The sequence below is a fragment of the Scyliorhinus canicula genome, chromosome 15 (genome assembly GCF_902713615.1).
Source record: "Scyliorhinus canicula chromosome 15, sScyCan1.1, whole genome shotgun sequence".
Lineage (NCBI taxonomy): Eukaryota > Metazoa > Chordata > Chondrichthyes > Carcharhiniformes > Scyliorhinidae > Scyliorhinus > Scyliorhinus canicula.
Window position 1 is genome coordinate 137,758,013 of NC_052160.1, and position 16,973 is coordinate 137,774,985.

The 16,973-nt window shown below is 44.4% G+C and overlaps 1 protein-coding gene across 1 annotated transcript; it reads left to right on the plus strand.

Moving 5' to 3' along the window:
• Positions 1-1,127: 1,127 nt before the first annotated feature.
• On the plus strand, positions 1,128-15,383 carry LOC119978322 (polymeric immunoglobulin receptor-like). Its single transcript, XM_038819865.1, has 6 exons — positions 1,128-1,206; positions 7,948-8,277; positions 11,877-12,203; positions 13,197-13,227; positions 14,152-14,258; positions 15,128-15,383. Exons 1-6 carry the CDS (start codon positions 1,167-1,169, stop codon positions 15,145-15,147), a joined length of 855 nt encoding a protein of 284 aa, XP_038675793.1. The 5' UTR covers positions 1,128-1,166; the 3' UTR covers positions 15,148-15,383.
• Positions 15,384-16,973: the final 1,590 nt, after the last annotated feature.

Genomic DNA, 16,973 nt, shown 5'->3' on the forward strand with positions numbered 1-16,973 from the left:
GCATTGTGAGTATGGAATGAAGTTAAATCGATGCCAGGGAGCGATATAGCCTCAGAAGGTGTAGAATCTCTGTGGGTAGAGTTGAGGAATCACAAAGGTAAAAAAGACCCTGATGGGAGTTATGTACAGGCCCCCAAGCAGTAGTCAGGGTGTGGGGCAGAATACAAATCAGGAGACAGAAAAGACATGTAAAAAAGGCAATATCACAATAATCTTGGGGGACTTCAATATACAGGTGGACTGGGAAAATCAGGTTGTGTAGTGGATCCCAAGAAAAGGAATTTGTGGAATGTCTAAGAGATGGTTATTTGAAGCAGCTTGTGACAAAGCCAACTAGGGAACAGACAACTCTGGATTTGGTGATGTGTAATGAGGCAAATTTGATGAGGGAACTTAAGGTGAAGGAACCCTTAAAGAGCAGTGACCACAATATGATAGAATTTACCCTGCAGTTTGAGAGGGAGTAGCTGCAATCAGAGGTAACGGTATTACAATTAAATAAGGGTATCTACAAGGACATGAGGGAGGAGCTGGCCAGAGTTGATTGGAGAAGGATCTAGCAGGGAAGACAGTCTTCACGGTGGAAGACACCAGTGGGATTCCAGAGCTCAAATTGAATTGTTATTCATGACCCAAGTAGGAGGCATTTGGATTAATTTCCTGCATAAAGCACCAAGAGGATAATTTATTATATTGATACACATTACAGCAAGAAGCAAAACAACCAGAAATTGAAATTGAAAAGATATTTTCACATAGAGACAGCAGGATGCTCCATCCCGCTGAACCGCATTTCTGCCCCATCACGCCGGCGGGATGTTCCATTACGCTGGCCAGTCAATCGGGTTTCCCATTGTGGGGCAGCCCACGCTGTCAGGAAACCCCCAGGCTGCCAGCAAAACGGAGCATCCCAACGGCGGAGCATCCCGCCCAATATCTTTACTTAATGTCGGAATTTGGCAATGGTCAGCCAACAAGAGATCATTTCCTCAAATTGCAACAAGTGGCATCGACACAAATAATGTTGTGAAGCAGTATGATTGGTCAGCTTCTCTTATCCTGTATGTGTTGGGCAGATATTGCTGGATCAAGGAGGAAGTAAATGATTCATCGCAGATCTTCTGACCGATACAGAGACACTGAAAACTGTGGAAACCATTGGGAGCATGATTATTACTGCAATGCTGTTCCTCACTTTGATATCAAGTAAGATTTTCCAATTCTATATTTGGAGTAACAGCTCATGTTTATGTCTGAGAAAAATGGCACGACGTTTCTATTTTTTAAATTCAGTTCGGGGATGTGGGTGTCGCTGGTTATGCCAGCATTTATGGCCCATCCCTAGCTGCCCTTCAGAAAGTGGTGGTGAGCTGCCTTCTTGAACCGCTGCAGTCTGGGTGTAGGTACACCCACTGTGCTGTTCGGGAGGGAGTTCCAACGACAGTGAAGGAACAGCGATCTATTTCCTAGTCAGGATGGTGAGTGACTTGGAGGGGAACCTCCAGGTGGGGTGGGGGGGGGGGGGGGGGGGGGGGGGGGGGGGTTCCCAGGTATCTGCTGCTCTTGTCCTTCTGGGTGGTAGTGGTCGTGGATTTGGAAGGTGCGATCTAAGGAACCTTGGTGAGTTACTGAGGTGCATCTTGTAGATGGTACACACGGCTGCCACTGTTCGCAGTGGTCGAGGGTTTGAATGTTTGTGGAAGGGGGAGCAATCAAGTGGGGCTGCTTTGTCCTGGATGGTGTTGAGCTTATTGAGTGTTGTTGGAGCTGCGCTCAACCAGACAAGTGGCGAATAAGCCATGGGGACGTCACGGGGTCCAGAGTCGATGTTGAGGACTCCCAGGGCAACTCCCTCCCGACTGTATACCACTGTACCACCACCTCTGCTGGGTCTGTCCTGCCGAATAGACAGGACATTTCCAGAAATGGTAATTGTGCAGTCTGTGACATGGGCTATAAGATATGATTCTGTGAGTATGACTATATTAGGCTGTTGTTTAGCTAGGCTGTGAAATAGCTCTCCCAACATTAGCACAAGCCCCCAGATGTTAGTAAGGAGGAACTTGCAGGGTCGGCAGAGCTGGGTTTGCTGTTGTTATTTCCGGAGCCTGGTTCGGTGTCGGGCAGCTGTCGGGCAGTCCGCCCGTTTTTAGCAGTATATATATATATATATATTTAGCAGTATATATATATATATATTTAGCAGTATATATATATATTTAGCAGTATATATATATATTTAGCAGTATATATATATATATTTAGCAGTATATATATATATATTTAGCAGTATATATATATATTTAGCAGTATATATATATATATTTAGCAGTATATATATATATTTAGCAGTATATATATATATATTTAGCAGTATATATATATATTTAGCAGTATATATATATATTTAGCAGTATATATATATTTAGCAGTATATATATATTTAGCAGTATATATATATATTTAGCAGTATATATATATTTAGCAGTATCTATATATTTAGCAGTATATATATATATATATATATTTAGCAGTATATATATATATTTAGCAGTATATATATATATATTTAGCAGTATATATATATATATTTAGCAGTATATATATATATTTAGCAGTATATATATATATATTTAGCAGTATATATATATATTTAGCAGTATATATATATATTTAGCAGTATATATATATTTAGCAGTATATATATATTTAGCAGTATATATATATATTTAGCAGTATATATATATTTAGCAGTATCTATATATTTAGCAGTATATATATATATATATATATTTAGCAGTATATATATATATTTAGCAGTATATATATATATATATTTAACAGTATATATATATATATATTTAACAGTATATATATATATATTTAGCAGTATATATATATATTTAGCAGTATATATATATATTTAGCAGTATATATATATTTAGCAGTATATATATTTAGCAGTATATATATATTTAGCAGTATATATATATATATTTAGCAGTATATATATATATATTTAGCAGTATATATATATATTTAGCAGTATATATATATTTAGCAGTATATATATATATATTTAGCAGTATATATATATATATTTAGCAGTATATATATATATATATTTAGCAGTATATATATATATATTTAGCAGTATATATATATATTTAGCAGTATATATATATATTTAGCAGCGTGTCGCGTCTTTTCGTCCGACGTCACTTCGTCCAACGACACTTCGTCCACGTCTTTTGGTCCAACGTCTTTTTGTCCGCCCGTCTTTTGGTCCAACGTCACTTCGTCCAATTATCCAATTACAAATTAGCTCCGTATAAAACCATTTAATTGATAAAATGCAAGTACAATACAGCAAGTGAATTTAATTGCTAAAATGCAAGTAATTGATAAAATGCAAGTAAAATGTAAGTTGAAAAATGCAGTTAAAAAGTTAAAAAATCTAAAAATGCAGTTAAAAAATCTAAAAGTTTACTAATTACTTAAAATTCCCGAAATTACTTAAAATTGATGTAAATTGTAAATTCCCGAAATTCCCTAAAAGTTAGATTTCCAGAACTGTACCCGAGAGAGAATAATGGGGAGAGGACAAGATGATTTGATATTCTACAATTCCGACACACAGAGATATAAGTGGGAGTCTAATTGGATTTAGACAATGAGTGCAGTTCTGAAAGAAGCAGATTTAAACTCGATTTTCGTCGAGTGATTAAAACCTCTGGTTGGCAGTGGGTTCTGACATTACAGGTCTGAAATGATCAAATATTCCATCAGATACAATGGCTCTCATCACGCTGGAGCATACATGGGTGAATATCCTGCAGCTTATCTTAATAATGTCTGGAGATCAAGCAGCACAAATGCAGAACTCAACCTCAAGAGGCGAAATAGGTGGAGAGGATCCTTGAGCAGTAACATTGAAAAACTAAATTAAACTATTTGTAATTGGATAATTGGACGAAGTGACGTTGGACCAAAAGACGGGCGGACAAAAAGACGTTGGACCAAAAGACGTGGACGAAGTGTCGTTGGACGAAATGACGTCGGACGAAAAGACATAGCACCATTTAGCAGTATATATATATATATTTTAAGGGCCTAACGGGTGTTTAATCTTTTTTTTCCTTTTAAAGCTCTTTGGGAATTCAAATCAGAGGGGATGGAAGCTAGGGCAGTTACCAGCTCCTCCTGTAGGATGTGGATGGTGATTACACCAGCCGGATGTGCACCCAACTCCAGCTCCTCGGAGACCGCGTTAGGGAACTGGAGCTAGAGCTGGATGAACTTCGGATCATCCAGGAGGCAGAGGGGGTGATAGAGAAGAGTAACAGGGAGGTAGCCACACCCAAGGTGCAGGACAAGAGTAGCTGGGTTACACTCAGGGGAAGGAAAAGGAACAGGCAGACAGTGCAGGGATCCTTCGTGGCCGTTCCCCTTCAAAACAAGTGTACCGTTTTGGATGCTGTTGGGGACCTACCGGGGGAAGGTCCTAGCAGCCAGGTCTCCGGCACTGAGCCTGGGTCTGTGGCCCAGAAGGGAAGGGGAAGAATACAAAAGCAATAGTGATAGGAGCCTCAATGGTTAGGGAAACGGGTAGGAGATTTTGTGGTTGCGAACGAGACTCCCGGAAGGTATGTTGCCTCCCGGGTGCCAGGGTCAGGGATGTCTCGGATTGAGTCTGCAGGATTCTGAAGGGGGAGGGGGAGCAACCAGAAGTCGTGGTGCACATAGGCACCAACAACACAGGTAAGAAAAGGGATGAGGATCTAAAAAGGGAGTTAGGTTGGAAGCTAAAGAGCAGGACAAGCAGAGTACTGATCTCAGGATTGCTACCGGTGCCACGTGCAAGTGAGGCAAGGAAGAGAGAACGAGTGCAGCTGAACACATGGCTACAGGGCTGGTGCAGGAGGGAAGGCTTCAGATATGTGGATCATTGGGATATCTTCTGGCGAAGGTGGGACCAGTACATGAAGGACGGATTGCACCTAAACTGGAGGGGGCACCAATATCCTGGGTGGGAGGTTTGCTCGAGCTCTTCGGGAGGGTTTAAACTAGTTTGGCAGGGGGATGGGAACCAGAGCTATGGATCAGAGGATAGGGTAGCTGTTGAATGGGCTGAAATAGTATGCAGCAAGTCTGTGAGGAAGGATAGACAGTTGATAGGGCAAAGTTGCACTCAGTGGAATGGGTTAAAGTGTGTCTGTTTCAATGTAAGAAGTGTCAGGAATAAGGGAGATGAACTCAGAGCATGGATCAGTACTTGGAACTATGATGTGGCCATTACGGGGACATGGATTTCACAGCGGCAAGAATAGTTGTTCGATGTTTTGTGGTTTAGATGTTTTAAGAAGAATAGAGAGGGAGGTAAAAGAGGAGGGGGAGTGGCACTGTGAATTAGGGAGTGCACCACACTGCAGAAAATGTGGTAGTGGAGGAAGGTTTGTCTTCTGAGTCAGTATGGGTGGAAGTCAGAAACAAGAGAGGAGCAGTCACTTTATTGGGAGTTTTCTATAGACCCCCCAATAGCAGCAGTGAGATGGAGGAACAGAACTATCTGACCAAAGGATTGTAGAAACAGCAGTCAATTGGTTAAGATGAGGCAGCTACAATCAGGACACACATGCAGTAACATAAATTTGCAGAGTGTAAGTCCTGTCGCCCAACAGACTGGGAAGTCCAATTCTGTCCAGGATTGCAGAGTTAAACTTCCTTTTTCATTTTTTTCCAATTAAGGGGCAATTTAGCGAGGCCAATCCACCTAGCCTGCACATCTTTGAGTTGTGGGGGCGAAACCCACGCAAACACGGGGAGAATGTGTAAACTCCACATGGACAGTGACCCAGAGCCGGGATCAAACCTGGGACCTCGGCGCCCTGAGGCCACAGGGCTAACCCACTGCGCCACCGTGCTGCCCCTTGATTGCAGAGTTAAAATGGACACTCCACTAACCCCACAGCTCATCCGAAGCTACAAATCCAACTAGATTTGAGCTTCATCCCAAGATGGTTGATGAGAAACCTCAGGGCAATTCAAGCAGACAATGTTTATGTCTGGTTGGCACGCGTTTAGCAGGGTGTTTCTGGGTGGCTGCAGTGCTGAAAAACACCCCAATATTGAACGGCACTTTGCTGTTCTTTTGGCCGAGGGGAGTGACTCCCCCCTGAGGCCGCACTTTGAGCGATTTCCTGCTTCTACTCACCGGCAGGAAATGCACCTCGCATTTTGAAAATACTGACTCAATCCTTCTCTCCCCCCCCCCCCCCCCCCCCCTGCACACTTTCCGCCCTCCCCCCCCCCCCTCCTTTTCACCCTTCTGACCCCAACCTTGGGGAGGTCATTAGGAACACCCTGTCACCCCTCCTCCACCTGGTAAGGCTCCACTGGGCCTGATCGCCATCAGTGTCAATCTGCTACCTGGACACACTGGTACTGCCAGCCTGGCAGCCAGGCAGTGGCAAGATGGCACTGCCAAGGTGCCAGGGTGGGAGGGTCACGGTGATAGGCTGGCATAGGGAGTTCCCACCACCCCCCCCCCCCCCACCCCCCCGCCCCCACCACCCCACCACCCCGGGTCTGTTTTGCCTGATCCAGCTCTAAATCCTGACGAAGATCTCCCAGGAGTGACCGTTACATCCCAAGTGCTGGGAGACTCCGGCGATCGCCTAATGGCTCATTTAAATATACCGATCTGGGTCACGCGCAGCGAGAGCGAAATCCAGATCGCGACGTCTCGTGAGATTCCGTTGTTTCCAGCGTCGCAAATCTCACGAGGGGCCTCTCGCAGGATTCAACGGCCTTTTTGGGCCCAACGAGGCCGTTGAATCACAGAAGCCCTACAGTGCAGAGGGAGGCCATTCGGCCCATTGACTCTGCACCGGTTCTTGGAAACAGCACCCTACTTAAAGCCACGCCTCCACCCTATTCCCACAACCCAGTATCTCACCTAACCTTTTGGACACTAAGGGGCAATGTAGCACGGCCAATCCACCTAATCTGTACATTTTTGGACTGTGGGAGGGAACCGGGGCACCCGGAGGAAACCCACGCAGACACGGGGAGAATGTGGCAAACTCCACAGAGACAGTCACCCGAGGCCGGAATTGAACCCGAGCCCCTGGAGATGTGAGGCAGCAGTGCTAACCACTGTGCGGCTGTGCCACCCCGAATCACTCCCCCAACCTTAAAGAAGCTGATAATTGCAATATAATGTTAATGTGAGGATGATTTTTGAATTTTAAATAAGAGTAATAAATGCAAAGTGAGGAGTTATGTTAACCCTTCACTACTCACTGGTTAGGTACTGTGTTCAACTCTGGGCAACACACTTGAGGGAGGAGGTCAAGCCCCTGGCGAGGGCACAGGGCAGATTTACCAGGATGATACCAGGAATGTGGCAGTTTGGATTTGTGGGCAGATTGGAGAAATTGGGATTATTGTCCTTAGAGTAGAAAAGATTAAAGGGAAAAAAGTATTGAAATTGAGGAAGGGTCTCATGCAGCAGGTGGAGAGTAATTATTTCCTCTGCTGGTGGATTGGTAACAAGAGATCATAGAGTTAAAATAGTTGGGAGAAAAAACAGTGGGTAAATGAGGAGACGTTATTTCACACATTAGGCTGTTATCATCTGGAAAACACCACCTGGAATAATCATGGAATGAGATTCCAGAGGAACTTTCCAAAGGCAGATGGACATACATTTGAAGGGGACCAATGTGCAGGGTTTCGGAGGGGGGCTGGGGTGTGGGATTAAATTGGACAATAAATGTTCTAAGAGCTGGCACAGACATGACGGGCCGAATGGCCTCCTTCTCTGCTTTAAGGTTCTTGACACCAGTCCCACTCAGGATTTGTGTGTGTCCCCTTGTGAAAGGATTGTCTAAAATTGATTGATGGGATATTTCCAGCTTTCTTAAAACATGTTTCACCCAACAGCTTCACAGACACAGACGGCTCCGATAGTGATGAGAGCTGCAGTGGGAGAAACCATCACAGTGGGATGTCTACAGGGAGAAAGGTACAAAGGAAACTCTGCAATCTGGTGGTGCAGGACAACTTCGGGAACTCGGTGCGATCATATATCGAGCATTGATGGGCAGAAAGTCAGAAATGATTATCGAGGAACATCAATTGCTAATACAAATGGCAAGATTTCAGTAACCATACGACACCTTCAAGAGATAGAAACAGGAGCATACTGCTGTGGACTAGAAGATAACGGCTCATTCAATATTTCAGATGTTATATTGCTGAAGGTTTTCACAGGTAAGAATATTGCAGAAGATTGATTCTAGCGTTGATAATGTGGTTGGGCTGCAGTAACACTGCTGCTGTGTGAGCTCAGACTATGAAAGGATTATCACAGTTCCTTATGTACAAGTAAAGACCTCCCATCCTCCCATTTCTATCCATTTCCATTAACCTCTCTAAATATAGGATAAAAGCAAATTACTGCGGATGCTGGAATCTGAAACGAAAGAGAAAATGCTGGAAAATCTCAGCAGGTCTGGCAGCATCTGTAGGGAGAGAAAAGAGCGAACGTTTCGAGTCCGATGACTCTTTGTCAAAGCTAAAAGACAGAAAAAGTGAGAAATATTTATACTGTTGAGTAAGAATGAAAGATGAGCCACAGCTACAGAAACCGAGGGAAACAGGGTGCTAATAGCCACAGAAAGCAAGGGGGAAGATGGCAGTCCCCAGAGAGAACAAAAGGTGTAAAAGGCCAAACAGCAGAAAAACTAACATCAGAGGCTAAACTGTGACAGATGGAGATGTGGGGGGGATGGGAAGGGGTAAGCAAAGGGGAGAAGGGATAAGGAAAGGTTGATAAGATGGGGCGGGTAGTTAAATATATATTAGGAAAGACAAGAAAGAAAGAAATGGTAAGAGATAGTTGAAATGAAATGGGATGAAAAGCACAATCCTCCGCCATTTTTGCCATCTCCAGCATGATGCCACCACCAAGCACGTCTTCCCTTCACTCCCTCTGTCAGCATTCCGCAGAGACCGTTCCCTCCGAGATAATCTGGCCCACTCCTCCACCCAACACCTCTCCCATCACCCATGGCACCTTCCCATGCAATCGCAGAAGGTGTAACACCTGACCCTTTACCTCTTCCATGCTTAACATCCCAGGCCCAAAACATTCATTCCAGGTTAAGCAGCGTTTCACTTGCATCTCTTCCAATTTGGTCTATTGCATTCGCTGCTCCCAATGTGGTCTCCTCTATATCAGAGAGACCAAATACAGACTGGGTGATCGCTTTGCTGAGCATCTTCAGTCTGTGCGTATTCAGGACCCTGATCTTCCCGTTGCTTGCCATTTTAACACAAGACCCTGCTCCCATGCCCACATGTCTGTCCTTGGCCTGCTGCAGTGTTGCTGTGAAGCTCAATGCAAACTGGAGGAACAGCATCTCATCTTCCGGTTAGGCACGCTACAGCCTTCCGGTCTCAACATCGAATTCAACAACTTCAGATGATTAGCTCTACCCCACCTCGACCCATTTTGTTTTAATCCCATTTCATTTCAACTGTCTCGTAACATTTCTGTCTCACACCATTTCTTGTTAGGTGAATTGGAAAATTCCGAATTCTCCCTCTGTGTACCCGAACAGGCACCAGAATGTGGTGACTAGGGGATTTTCACAGTAACTTGATTGCAGTGTTAATGTAAGCCGACTTGTGACAATAAGGATTAATTTATTAATAAATTAATCAATATTAAAGATGCGTGCCAGTGGTGTGGGAACCTTGTCAGCAATGGGGTGGGGGTGAGGGGCCTTGCCAGTGGCCCTGGGTGGGGGGAGGTGGGGGTCTTGCCAGCGATTCGTGAGGGAGCTGCATCAATATTGTGAAATGGGGGGGGGGGGGCCGAATACCTGTCAGAGAGATTAGGCCCCACCCCTCTCAAGCCCAAAGTATGGGAGGCACGTTGGCACAGTGGTGGCTCAGCTCCAGGGATCTGGGTCCATTTCCGGCCTCAGGAGACAGACTGTGCGGAGTTTGCACGTTGTTCCCGATGGGCTGAATGGCTTCCTCCTGCACTGTAATTTCTATGGTACTATGTAAAGCCCAATCCTGTGAATAAAACATTCTAAATCCCATTCAATGGTTTTCCCGCTGGAAAGATTCTGGAGTTTTCAAACAGGAGAATTATGGCCCATATTTCTGAATTTCTATTCCTTCAATCAGCCGAAATCTGAGCAAACTTTAGAAGAAGCAGCTTCTATATTAACATATCTTTTTGAGCTAGTTTTTTATGTTTTTCCTCATAACCTACAACTAATACAGTACATCCCCTCGCCCCCCCCCCCCCCCTGCCACCTCACCCCCGCTATCCCAGATTGCAGCATTTGTCTTCCCCATCTGCCCCTCTGGAGTCATTTTCTGCCAACTGTCCCCCCCCCCCCCTCCCCCCCTCCCGCCCACACTCCTGGATTACATCAGGTTTCTTCCTTCATATCCCCCCCTCCCCTTCTCCTCCTGCCTCCCTCTCCTCCACCCCCCCTCTTTGACTCTCCATCCCCCATTATCCGCCAATCTTTCCACCTTTTTTCCCTACTCATTCCCTCCCTGCCTTCTCTGTTGCTCCGTCTCTTCCCACCACCCTCCCAGCCCTGAGCACGCAGGTCGCAGGGAAGGCCGGAACTAGAAATGACCCAGGTGTCCAGCTCTACTGCACGTAGTGTACTGGACGTCAATGGGTCGGGGACAGGGGGGACGGGGGACGGGGGGGGGGGGGGGGGGGACCATCAGAGATGCAGAGACGAGATTGGGTAGATGGGGGTGGGGGAACAACCAGGCCACCGAGACTCACTCCTATTGTCCTGAGTCCTCATAATTTCTTCCCAGGTCGACAATTAATAGATTACTAAAATGGATTAAGTGCTGATGGGATATAATAATAATAATCTTTATTATTGTCACAAGTAGGCTTATGCTAACACTGCAATGAAGTTACAGTGAAAATTCCCCTAGTCGCCAAATTCCGGCGCCTGGTCGGGTACATGGAGGGAGAATTCAGAATGTCCAAATTCCCTAACAGCCCCTCTTTCGGGACTTGTGGGAGGAAAGCGGAGCACCCGGAGCACGCAGACACGGGGAGAACGTGCAGACTCTGCACAGACAGTGACCCAAGCCGGGAATCGAACCTGGGACCCTGGCGTCATGAAGCCACTGTGCTAACCACTGTGCTACCGTGCTGCTGACTTCCCACTTATTAATTAATAATAATAGTAACGCCTGATGTCTTTCATCACATCTGATATCAAAGTTGGCAAAATACTGCTGACGCCATGAAAAACCCTTCCCAAATTAGAACACGATGGCATTGAATCATAGAATTTACAGCGCAGAAGGAACATCTGACCATTTTCTTTAGTATAAAAGCAGTTCAGCAGCTAATCTCAGACCCAATGGTTCTGGCGATGAAAACTGAAACTCCATTTGACCTACAAGTAACAAACTCACATTGTTTGTATATTTTTAGTGTTTATCCAAAGCGATGCTCAGTTTGTGTCCAACAGGCCTGGAGTTGGGGGTCCCTTCATCGACTTTGAAAATTCACCCGAACGTTCTGAGCAATTTCACTGCAGCTACAGAAATAGAAATGGTTCACTAAACGTAGACCCACACACCTCTGAAATATTAAATTAAAGGTTTAGAACGAGCAGGAATTGAACGCAGGAGCCTTCAATGATCGCAGTGCATTTTACACTACAATCCAGTCCGTACATTAAAAACAGAAAATATTTCTGACATTTTCAACATTTGGCTGGTTTATTATATTTTCAGCAATGAAAAGATGCTCAGTTTTTCAGCATTTTGAACTTTTATTGATTGTGTTTCTCATTTATCAACAGGTACATGGGAGCCAATTGTATCAGAGATCAGTGGCGTTGTGGGAAATGTCGCCACTGTACCATGTCTGTACACGGAGGAGGAGAAATTCTATAAGAAATTCCTGTGTAAAGTAACCTCTATAAATAAATGCACCATTATTGCCAGCTCAGATGGGGCTGTAACCAATCTGCAAAATGGGAGTGTTTCAATCACTATTAATAATTCTCATAATTTTGCTGTTACCCTGGGCAACATTAATAAAGCCGATGAAGGAGAGTACTGGTGTGGAGCAGTGACAGTAAAGAACATAAAGATCATCCAGGTAAAACATCTGACAACTGTTGAAGGTAAGGTTCAATATAAAATTATTATCATTCAATCAGTGATGAATAAAACTCACAAAACAATAACAATTGGTCAATGCTGAGTTCTTTATTTACACATTGCGGCCACCCTACTTCATCTCAACCTTTCAGCCCATCCTTCTCTTACTTTCCCCCTCGCTAAGTTTAGCTCAATTTCCCCCGAAGGGCATCTATGAAATTTGTCACAATTACACCTTGTGGTACAGGTAGAACGTCTCAGATCCGCTGACCAAAAAAACAACAGTGTCCGTCCGCAAACCAGACATTTTTAGGATGCTCAAGGCACCAATTTTAACTGATTGAAATTTTTAAAAACGCACTGGACAACTCGGCTAGGAGCCACGTTGGCACGATGTGGCTCCAGACTAGATACCGGCTTCACCATCCACTCTATCCGCCGCTCCATATGATCCTTACACCAGCTGACCCGGCCTCACATGAACCTCCCGTGGCCTGGACTGCGCATCCTGCACCCCAGCAAGATCTGAAAGCCATGACTGGATTGGAGGTACTGTCCCTAGTTCCACATTTAACAAGTTCCAGCTTCTATCAGCTCTCTGGGTAAAGAGTCCAAAACTTTCACTAATACTAATAGAAAATGTTGATATTAAAAATATATTGAAAGTTTGTGCAATACCTCACAGATTATTGTCCTTCCAACACTATAAGCTCATTGTGAAGGCCCCTCAGAATCTACCTTTTCCTCAGCTTTCGTGTCAGTCAAGGACAAAGACGTCCTCTCAAAAATCATTGTTCATTCATCCTGTGTTTGACTAACTGGCTTAAGAAAACGTAATCAGCAAGTGTTCAGGAAAAATGTAACATTTTCCCACCCTTCTGGCCACCCACTCCCACCATTTCGCTGCTCACAATACCCAGGTTCACTTTCCATAAATACAGTACGTTGAAGATAATAATTGTGGTGGTTGGCAGTTATTCATCAAATTATTCATTCATGTTTATTTCTGACAATAGGAAGACCAAATGGTTCCAACGATACCTCAAGGTAAGATTTTAATTTGCAACTTCTAAATATCAGTTTTGTGCCACCCTCATTGAAGCCACGGTTGTTAGATAATCCTGCTTTCCTCACAGGTCATGATGAGCAACGTGATGTTATTAAATTACTATAATCCACGCAACCGCCATCTTGGTGCCATATATTTCCTCATAATTCTGCCATTGATTGTCTTCCCATTTAATACACACATATCGAAGCCAGGGGGCGACGTTTTTCAGACCTTGGCAGTAATCATTCGGTGCGATAATATGAGAGAGTGACATTAACACTTTCTGCTGATTCCTTCCCTTACGGAACATCCGACACCCCAGCCCAGCGTTTATTCATTCACGGGATGTTGATGCTGCTGACAAACCCTCATTCATTGCCCATCCCTAGTTGCCCTTGATAAAATGTTGGTAAGCCACCACCTTGAACCCCTGCTGTCTATGTGATTTCGATACACCCACCGGTGTTGTACGGTGCAGAGGGTTTTGACGCAGAAAAGGTGAAGGAATCATGATCCACTTACAGGTCAAGTTAGTGTGGTAGTTAAGAAGGTGAAGTTGAGGTGGTGCTGCTTTACCTGTTGGCCTTGTCTTTCCAACTGGTGATGGTCACAGGTTTGGAAGGTGTTACTGAAGAAACCTTAGAACACTGCTGTAATGCATCCTCAACAGAGAGATGCAGTCTCACCAGAACACAGCTCGTCTCTGCGCAATTCCTGTTAGAGATATTTTCCCTGTGTGTACAAAGCCCAAAACTCCGAGGCGTGACTACACTTTGAAAATCACCCCATAGCTCGGACAAACTGTCACTCCGTTCATTATAATTTTGCAGAATTGTTTTGACATTATTGATGGTCATGTTGCATAAACTGTGAGTTAATTTATTTTGTACTGTATTAATTATAATTCCTTGTTTAATCAGAGAGGTTCTGCTGAAGATATGGACTATATTCCGTTGGCTGCTCTTTGCGGCTATGGCTGTTTGCTCCGCTTCAGTCACATGCTACGCACATTTTGCAAAAGGGCCAGGTATAAAATATGAAATCTATTTGCTCTAATATTTACAGATATTTTACTTCAGCCTAAAAGCTCAGGCACTTTGAAAGTTGCCAAGAAAAGCAACGCATAATCCACAAGAAAATAAGTTCTCCCTGTGAAATTTTAACAAGGGAGCCATTCGAGTGTGATAACAATGACCTTTGGGGTGAATTTTAAACTCGTTAACAGAAAGGATAAAAATGTTAGTTCATCAGGAGATTTCATTTTTACGCGGGAGCGCAAGGTGGGGAAAATTTAAGTCGGCAGTCAAGGCAAAGCACTGTTTAATTAAATTATTTATTTATAATGCATGCCTGTGTACAAAGGCGGCCTTGAACATGGGTAAAGGAGGATCAACAGTGCCCCTGAGGGCAGCACGGTGGTGCATTGAGTCCCAGGTTCGATCCCGGCTCTGGGTCACTGTCTGTGTGGAGTTTGCACATTCTCCCCGTGTTTGCGTGGGTTTCGCCCCCACAACCCAAAGATGTGCAGGGTAGGTGAATTGGGCACACTAAATTGCCCCTTAATTGGAAAAAATGAATTGGGTACTCTAAATTTATTTTTTAAAAACAGTGCCCCTGGACCAGGCACAGCATTGCATTGTATAATCTGGAACCCATGATGTGCCCCAGAGCTGTGGGCACCAGATGTAAAATAGAGAGCTTCCCCGAACCCAGGAAATTGGAGCAAGATCGCAGTGCGAGGTTATGGCAAACAAACCTCAGCACTTACATCAGAATATCTCCATCCACACTCTCACCTATTTTATCACCAGTATCGCTTGAAGTATTTGACTTACAGAAAAAAGTGAATCCATCCGTTTTCCTCATTCCGATTGTTTAAATTCATTTGTTATACAGTTCTGCAGGCCAGCAAATGATCGTTTCTGTGGAAACATCAGCCAGAGAACATCAATGGGATCAGAGCTACACTCGAAGACCGGCCAGAAGGTTGACTAATACCTACACGAATGACCAGAATATTTTCACCTTGCTTTTAGAAGTTACTTTCCCATATTGCAGTGTTTTATACTTTATGACAATCTGAAAAGCTTTGTAAAGTCTTCACAAATTGTGCGAGCTGCTTTGATTATAATAAAAACAACTAGATGATAAACTTTGTTGATTTTTTTTGACATTAAGGAGCAGTGGATGCCGGAACACTAAAGAAATTTGAGGAGGAGATAACCAGGTTTTTAATTAGTGGTGGGATGAAGTATTATGGGAATGGGCAGGATGGTGGGAGATCAGGCCTGGACGAGATCAGCCAAGATTGTTAGGGAGGCGATGGTACAGTAGTGTTGTCATTAGACCAGTAATCCAGAGGTGCGGGATCCTAGTTCAAATCCCACCTTGGCAGATGGTGAAATTTCAATTCAATAAAAAAATCTGGAATGAAAAGTAGAATGATGACCATGAAACCATTGCCGATTGTCGTAAAAACCCATCTAGTTCACTAAGGTCTTTCAGGAAAGGGAATCAGCCGTCCTTACCGGTCTGGCCGAAATGTGACTCCAGATACACACAACAATCCTTCGCCCCTCAGTTCAAGGGCAATTAGGGATGGGTAACAAATGCTGGCCCAGCCCAGCGACGCCCACATCCAAAGAGTGAATTTTAAAAAGTATTGAATGGCGGAGCAGGGCCGAGGGGTTGAAATGCTGACTCCTGCTCCTGGTTCCTATGGTCTTACGTTTGTGTCCTTATGAGTAAAATGCGATTTCAGAAATTTTTATCTGAACCCAGAATTCATATTTAATGATATTACTAGGGAATTACTAAACCCAAGGTCACTCTGAGTTGGAAGGTTGTGAATGAGTTTTGTTGTCCAGCAGCTACAATAGCTGATCCTCTCGCTTCGGAATCTCTTTGTCCAGCCACATGACTTTTAAAGTTCTGCAAGAGGGAATTATTTTGTGCTCACCCAACAGGATTACTTCTCTTAATCCCTCATTCATGTGGCCAATTGTGAGTGTTCACACCCACCAGTCAAATGCTAGCTGTTTAATTCTTTCTAATTCAAGGAAGGTTAAGTGGGCTTTTTGCAAGAATTCCTAAATCCCATAGATACATAGATGATAGGAGCAGGAGGAGGCCTTTTCGCCCTGCGAGCCTGCTCCGCCATTCATCACAATCATGGCTGATCATCCAACTCAATAGCCTAATCCTGCTTTCTCCCCATGGCCTTTGATCCCATTCTCCCCAAGTGCTTATCCAGCCACCTCTTGAATATATTCAATGTTTCAGCATCAACTACTTCCTGTGGTAATGAATTCCACAGGCTCACCACTCTTTGGGTGAAGAAGTGTCTCCTCATCTCTGTCCGAAATGGTTTACCCAGAATCCTCAGGCTATGACGCCTGTTTCTGGACACACCCATCATTGGTAACATCTGAGGGTGGGGGGGTGGGGTGTGTGCAGAGTGCGCCCCCCCCCGCAACAGCCTCCTGCCTTCCTGAGTACGAGGGGCTGAGGCCATGACTGCAGAACAAGTTAATGGAACCCTTCCCGCCACCTCCGTCAGCTTCCCACACAACTCCTGGGAGACATCAGGGGGTTTATAACGCTGTGGTAGTATGAGTAGAGGTACTACGGTACCTAGCAATGCCGAGACACCATTAGTGCAGACGGCTCGCTGCTCATTGGCCCGATGGTATGTAACACTAGTCACCCATTGGTTAGAGCTATAACGTAGCTCCGTCCTGTA

Coding starts and splice junctions, on each gene's coding strand:
- LOC119978322 (XM_038819865.1), top strand. CDS start 1,167: ATGATTATTACTGCAATGCTGTTCCTCACTTTGATATCAA. Junction 8,278..11,876: donor ATTGCTGAAGGTTTTCACAG/GTAAGAATATTG, acceptor ATTTATCAACAG/GTACATGGGAGCCAATTGTA. Junction 12,204..13,196: donor ACATCTGACAACTGTTGAAG/GTAAGGTTCAAT, acceptor TTCTGACAATAG/GAAGACCAAATGGTTCCAAC.